This window comes from Panicum virgatum, chromosome 3K (assembly GCF_016808335.1).
Source record: "Panicum virgatum strain AP13 chromosome 3K, P.virgatum_v5, whole genome shotgun sequence".
Lineage (NCBI taxonomy): Eukaryota > Viridiplantae > Streptophyta > Magnoliopsida > Poales > Poaceae > Panicum > Panicum virgatum.
Window position 1 is genome coordinate 12,118,579 of NC_053138.1, and position 7,386 is coordinate 12,125,964.

General features: G+C 58.8%; 2 protein-coding genes across 2 annotated transcripts; one reads left to right on the forward strand and one right to left on the reverse strand.

Annotated features, from left to right (window-relative positions):
• Positions 1-721: 721 nt before the first annotated feature.
• Positions 722-2,564, forward strand: LOC120697636 (leucine-rich repeat extensin-like protein 7). The gene has a single exon (XM_039980919.1). The coding sequence runs from the start codon at positions 815-817 to the stop codon at positions 2,381-2,383; it is 1,569 nt and encodes a 522-aa protein (XP_039836853.1). The 5' UTR covers positions 722-814; the 3' UTR covers positions 2,384-2,564.
• An 826-nt stretch (positions 2,565-3,390) lies between these two features.
• Positions 3,391-5,144, reverse strand: LOC120697639 (acid phosphatase 1-like). Its single transcript, XM_039980922.1, has 2 exons — positions 4,167-5,144; positions 3,391-3,776 (listed from the first exon to the last, which is right to left on the reverse strand). Exons 1-2 carry the CDS (start codon positions 4,817-4,819, stop codon positions 3,602-3,604), a joined length of 828 nt encoding a protein of 275 aa, XP_039836856.1. The 5' UTR covers positions 4,820-5,144; the 3' UTR covers positions 3,391-3,601.
• Between the last annotated feature and the right edge of the window lie 2,242 nt (positions 5,145-7,386).

Below are 7,386 nucleotides of genomic sequence, written 5' to 3' on the forward strand. Positions count from 1 at the left end.
TAAATTGCGAGACGAATCTAATGAGGTTTATTAATCTATGATTAGCGGATGATACTGTAGCATCACTGTAGCAAATTATGAATTAATTAGGCTCATTAGGTTCGTCTCGCGAATTAGCACTCAGCTGTCAAAAAAACATTTATAAACAGATTTTATTTAATATTATAAAATAGTAAAATTATTTTTGATGTGATAGAAACTTATGAAAAAAGTGCTGGAACCAAACAATGCCTTAGAGCTACCGGGGCCTGCCCACGCTTATCTCGAACGGTACCCGATGCAACTCTCTCTCAGCTCATGAGGATCGAAGCTCTGAAATCATTAACTCCACCGCACTGTACACATTCTCTCTCCACCACGTGAGCCGGCTCTTCAGCCACGTCGTTGGAGACGGCCTGAGAAACAAGGGCAGAGCAATGCTGGACACCATCAGCCAGGCAGTCCTACGCCCATCACATCCCAGTTCCCGGCTTCCAGCTGTGGTTGATCAGCGAGAGAAAAGAGAGCATCTGCTAGTCGTCTAGCAGCACAACACACGTAGAGAGACAGGGAGAGGTCGTAAACGCAAAAAAATTTTTTGCGATGAAATCTTACTATTATGAAATACTAAATAAAATCTATTTATAAAATTTTTTATACAGATGGATTGTAAATCGCGAAACGAATTTAATGATGTTAATTAATCTATAATTAGCGCATGGTTACTGTAGTATTACTGTTGCAAATCATGAATTAAGTAGTTTTATTAGATTCGTCTAGCGATTTACAATCCAACCATGCAAAAAATTTTATAAATAAATTTTATTTAGTACTCATGCATAAGTCAAAATATTCGATGGGATGTTTTTTTTTTGTGTTTACCGGATTTACGGATAAACAGGGCCCAATCAATGCATTACCGGCCGAGCTGATCACCTCTGTCCTCCGGCCACTCCCCCACCATCTCATCCCGTTCCTCTCACAAGAATCACTCCTGCTCCCTCCTCAGATCTCTCTCGCGAGCAAAACAGGCAAAACTTTGATCTTACCCCAGGTAAGGTTACGGCGGGCAGCCATGAGGCGGCGGCCACCTTTCCATTCCCGTGCCGCCGCCGCCGCTGCCGTGCTCCTGCTGCTGCTGCTGTCCCCCGCCCCGAGCTCCCAGCTCGGCCTCGGCTCCGCCATTGCCGCCTGGATCAACGGCGCGCCGCCGCCGTCTCCCAGCCCTCCCGCTGGTGCCGGTGCCGCCTCCTCATCCTCGGCCGCGCCGAGCCAGCAGGAGTACACGGCGCTGCAGGCGCTGAAGGCGGCCGTCACCGAGGACCCCCGCGGCGCGCTGTCGTCGTGGCGGGGCGCCAATGTCTGCGCCTACCGCGGCGTCTACTGCTCCGCGCCGCCCGACGGCGCGGCGGCCGCGGGCGCGCCGACGGTGGTGGCGGGGATCGATCTCAACCGCGCCGGCCTCCGGGGCACGCTCCCCGAGGCGGTCTCCCTCCTGGCGCACCTCACGTTCCTCCACCTCAACAGCAACCGCCTGGGCGGCGCCGTCCCGGACTCTCTCCGGGACCTGCAGTACCTGACGGAGCTGGACCTCAGCAACAACCTCTTCTCCGGCCCGTTCCCTGCGTCCACGCTGCTCATCCCGTCGCTGGTGTACCTGGACCTCCGCTTCAACGCCTTCTCCGGCGAGCTCCCGCCCGACGTCTTCGCCAAGGACCTCGACGCCGTGTTCCTCAACGACAACCAGTTCGAGGGCCAGATCCCGGAGACGCTGTGGTCGTCGCCGGCCACGGTCATCACGCTGGCCAACAACCGCTTCACGGGCCCCGTCCCGGCCGCCTACGGCGGGTACGGCGGCCGGGTGCGCGAGGTGCTGTTCCTGAACAACAACCTGACCGGGTGCGTGCCCGAGGCGCTGGGGTTCCTGCCCAGCATCCAGGTGCTGGACCTGAGCTACAACGCGCTGTCGGGGCACCTCCCCGGCACGCTGTCGTGCCTGTCCGGGATCGAGGTGCTCAACGTGGCGCACAACCAGCTGACGGGGGAGCTGCCGGACCTGCTGTGCGACCTGCGGCGGATCACGAACCTGTCCGTGTCCTTCAACTTCTTCTCCGGGATCAGCCAGCGGTGCGACCGGCAGCTGGGGAGCCGCGGCGTGTTCGACTTCGTGGGCAACTGCGTGCCCGGGCGGGACATGCAGCGGCCGCAGCCCGAGTGCGAGGGGTTCCCGGGGGAGGGCGGGCTCAGCTGCCTCCGCATCCCGGGGGCGCGCCCCGCCGGGTGCGGCGGCGACGCCGCCGTGTCCGTGGGCGTCGGCGTCGGAGTCGGAATCGGGGGCCTGCCGTTCGGGCTGCCAGGCGCGGCCGCCGGGGCCGGGGGCGCGGTCACCGTCACCGTGCCCTGATCGGTCATCGGTGCCGCTGGTGCAGGCCGCTGGCATTGCATCTTGGAATCATTTCATTTTTTTTTTGGAGGCAATTAGCCTCGATCGGCTTGGCGTATCGCATGTGATCGTTAATTACATTTACATGGCGGCGGTAACGGCTAACGGGTGAATATTGGTTGGTTGGTTCTTGGCTGATTAATACTTGATACTAGTAGTATAATCTTGCCATTCTGTTATGTTTGCATGATGCGCCAGCTGCAATGCGATGCAAGTGAATGTTGCGTAGCTGTGATGGGATTAGCTGTAGGTTCACGAACATGACGACGACGTGAAGCTGCCCCCTTTTCGCCCTGTGTGGCTCGACCGGACAATGGAGAGAAGAGCGTGGGTGAGTGGGAACCGGATCAGCTGATGTTGGGGCTGCTGAAATTGGGTCACTGTCAACGGGCCCCAGCGCTAGTGGGCCCCACATGTACTGGCTCAAAGTCAGCCACCCCAACTGCAGCGGATCTCAATCCGGGTGGTGGGGGGGGGGGCGGGCGCCGGGCGGCGTCCTGCTAGGGAGGAGAGAAGTGGATCTCGGGAGAAGTGTTAATGGCCCCATGAATGCGGGGCAGGGAGAGGTGGGTGGGTGGAGGCGAGGCAGCGTGTGGAAGGGGAGTGGCAGCAGCCGGCAGCGTGGGCCGGCGGCCGTGCAGGGGCCGGGGCTCCTCGCTCGCCATGTGATGTGTTGCTATCTATCCTGTATACCTGTACTAGCGAGCGTCTCTCTCTTCTCTCGTGCTAGGCGCTAGTGTGTCCGCTGCCATGACTCGGAGCTCCGGCCCTCTCGCGCCGTGCTCCGGCCTCTCCTCGGTTGGACCCAACAGCCGGTTTATTAGTGACAGACCGTTAAGCGCAATAAACCCCAGAAAATTGTTCATCCAGACCGGCCCCTCGGCACCAATGTGGCTGCGATGACGTTGCGAATTCAAGCTGCATCACCGTTCTAATCCCTTGAAAATGCTTGGAAGGACCAGTCTGGCTTGAACACACAAGGAACAGGGTAATGCTTGCTCATCAACCTCAGGAATCACATGTTCTTACAATACAAGCAAGCTAGTAGCACACAGGTGCTCCCGATTTATTCCATGTATGGTAAACAAGCACTGACAGCCGCGCAAGTACAAAACAAAGGCGATGAGCCTTGAGCAATGCCATAACCTGCCGGTTATTGTTGGAGCTCTCTGATCTCATTCAGGCGACGTAGTACATGGGGTCAGGCACCTTGAAGGTGCGTTCGCCCTCCGGCGCTCCGACGAGGTCGCTCCACTGGTCGCCCATGTTGCCCACGATGCGGTACCCGGCGTCCACCAGCTTCTGCCGCTCGCCGGACTTGTACGGCACCACCGACGAACCCAGCGACGACGGCCTGCGAGCAAACCAAACATCAGACTAGGCCCATAGATTGGGCCCAAATATGAGGTACGAACCAGCCTAAGCTATAGTATAGCCCAACATCGTCTATAAAAACTGTGGTCTGAAATCAGCCATTTCTTTCAATTGTCCCTTTAAGGGCCTGTAAAATTTCAAAAAAAAAACTCTGTTCCAAACGGTGTCTAAGTTTTATTTTTTTAACAAAATTTGAAATGACTTTTCAAACTAAGATCGTGTGACGTACGCGTGTGAGCTAGAGGGAGAGGAGATCTTCTAAGTATAACTTAGCCAGGTGGACGATCAACGATGGAAGCACTGCAGTCCGCAAGCAGGAGATAAATAAACGGATAAGGAAGCAGAGGCAGGGAGTCCGTCCGGTACGCACTTGAGCACGAGCTTCTCCCAGGTGTGGTAGCCGGCGCTGCGGAGGTTCTCGACGGTGGGCTCCCTCTGGTAGTCGTGCCGGCCGGTGATGAAGACCACCCTGATGCCCAGCGCCAGCAGCTTCCCGTAGAGCTCCAGCACCTCCCGCAGCGCCGGCGCCGTCGCGTTCGCCACGTACTCGTCGAAGTAGGTCGCGTTGTACGGCTGCGCCCCGAACCCGGTGTCGGCGTAGTAGGGGAGGTTGCTGAGGGCGGTGTCGTCGACGTCCAGCACCCACGCCTCCCGGCCGTCGCCGGCGAGCGCGAGCCCCTCGGCGTAGGCGGCGGCCTCGCGCGCCACCACCGCGCAGTCCTGCCGGAACTGCTCGCCGAGCATGTAGCCGCTGACGTAGCCCCGGCACTCCGCGGGGATGCCGTACCAGCCCCGGATGTTGTTGGTCTCCACCCCGAGGCGCCAGCTCGCGCACGCCGCCGCCGGCGCCGGCGCCGCTCGCGCCCTGCTGGTGGTGCCCGCGCCGCCGCCCGACGCCGCGGAGGAGGTCACCACCATCTCCAGGCGTGGGGTGGCGTGAACGTGAACCACCACCACCAGCAGCAGCAGCAGCATGAGCAGCGGCACGAGTGCGTCGCGGCGGGGGAGGAGCCGGAGCTCCATGGCGACTGCTCTGCTTCGAGCTGGCAAGGATCTCGACGAAGGTATACGATCCAAATATGATTTTGAAGACGATTTCGCCGCGTTTGAGCCAGCGTGTGCTCACGGTTTCTTCATCGTCTACTGGAACGATCAACTACTGTGCACTGATTTATTAGGTTGGTCCGGGATAGGACCGGCGGTTCCTCTCATCATCTCGCGGCACGAGCACATGGCGCAGAATAGTAGGCCCGGATTTCCTCGGTGTTTACTGTGACCACGAAAGGCCTAGGTAGCAGCACAGCTTGGAAGCGAGGCAACCCAACAATTATGATGCAGAAGCAGAAGTGCTCACACGTGTTGAGGAGAAACCAAATCCAGCTCCAGCATTTGGGTATTATTTCCTCCATTTTAAAATAATGTGAAGTTTTTTTTGAAACAATAATGTGACGTTTAGGAGGCACGCTCATATTCATATTCATGTATACACGAAATAAAGCGTGTTGCGGGATTTCTAGGGTACCCACAGCCGGGTGGCGGAAGGCACCCGCCTATTCCCAGAGTGAGAGTACTCGGGGAAGTACTAGGCGATTGGGCTAATCTAGCACTGAGACAAGCACACAAGAACACACGATCTAGAGTGGTTCGGGCCGCCGGAGCGTAATATCCTACATCCACTGGGAGAGGTATTGTTCTCGGTTGTGTATGAATCTATCCTCTGCCGGGTCTTGGCTTTCACCCAGCCTGAGTTTTCTTCTAGCGGACGCCCCCTTTTATAGACCAAGGGGTGCGGATACATAGGACGTTAAGGCCCCGACAGGTAGGCCCAACGTGACTGTGTAGCATACTGCGCAGAGTACTTAAATGGCTACAGTGGTTGTGAATCTTTCCTTCGATATGCTTCCATGTCCTGCTGAGCCTCTGACCAAGGGAGGTCTTCTCTTGTCCCGTCAGCAAGGTGCCCGTTGGGGGAACGTAGCTTGCGGCGTGACCTGTTGAGGCTATTATGTAGGCGTCATAATGGGTGAAGCCGAGCCGTCGTATCCAACTGTCATGGCAGACTGACAGGCGCGGCGTGGGCGGCGCCAGCAGCTCCACTATGCATCTTGGTAATACGCGATCAATAGTGCCCCCTGGTCAAAGAATCGCCTCGGCTTCTGCTACATCAATGCGGACGTCCTCCTACCGCAATGAATACAGTGGTAGGTGAGCCTTAATATGGAGACCAAGCGGCCTTATATACGTGTCTGTGCTTGCAGACATGTGGCGGCTCCGGACCACCCGAGGCGGGGTGTCGATTCCTTCCCTTGGTGAGGGGTCCGGTTACTATACAGGGGGTCTGGGATTCCGCGGGGATCCGGACCTCCACGGGAGGTCCGGAGCCTCCGGCTGTTCGGGCTGAGCGCCTGCTTCTTCCGGAACACATGGTGCTCACGGACCTTTCCCAACCAGGGGATGGGTCCGGGACCGTTGTCGGGTGAACAGGGCTCCGGACCGCGGGGGTCCGGCTGCTGGACGTAGTTAAGAATAACTACAAGGCTCTTGCCAAGATACAACAAGAGGGGGTACCCCAGTCCTGGGGTACCGACAGTGGCCCTCGGGCCCACCTCGGGAGAGGCACGAACCCGCGGGTGGGGCCTACTATCATGATGTGTTTCCACGCAAACTTGATTGCGTCGGTGTGCTCATGCAAAGAGCGGGTGCTCCGGACCCCTGAGGCCGGTACACCGGTTGCCAGGTTCAGGTTCTAGAGCGCCCTCCACAGGGCGACGAAGGTGTAGGCTTAGGGTGCGGAACCAAGCTAAGCGGCTACACAGACCTCGTATCGCTCAGGGAGCAAGCACCACTTCCCGGACCCAGCTCTTGGCGACCGTAGCGAGCGGTCTCCGCCAAAGCGGGCCACCGGAGTGGACTTGAGACGACTGTGGCGAGCGGTCTCCGCCGGAGCGGGCCACCGGAGTGGACTTGAGTCGACCGTGGCGAGCGGTCTCCGCCGGAGCGGGCCACCGGAGTGGACTTGAGTCGACCGTGGCGAGCGGTCTCCGCCGGAGCGGGCCACCGGAGTGGACTTGAGTCGACCGTGGCGAGCGGTCTCCGCCGGAGCGGGCCACCGGAGTGGACTTGAGTCGACCGTGGCGAGCGGTCTCCGCCGGAGCGGGCCACCGGAGTGGACTTGAGTCGACCGTGGCGAGCGGTCTCCGTCGGAGCGGGCCACCGGAGTGGACTTGAGACGACTGTGGCGAGCGGTCTCCGCCAGAGCGGGCCACCGGAGTGGACTTGAGTCGACCGTGGCGAGCGGTCTCCGCCGGGGCGGGCCACCGGAGTGGACTTGAGACGACCGTGGCGAGCGGTCTCCGCCGGAGCAGGCCACCGGAGTGGACTTGAGTCAACCGTGGCGAGCGGTCTCCGCCGGAGCGGGCCACCGGAGTGGACTTGAAACGACCGTGGCGAGCGGTCTCCGCCGGAGCGGGCCACCGGAGTGGACTTTAGTTATTGCTGACGAACCGATGAAATATGTCACCGGACCTCACAGTAAGGTGCAAGAAACCAAGCCTTACACTAGAAGGGAGCCCGGGACCTCTAAAGACAGC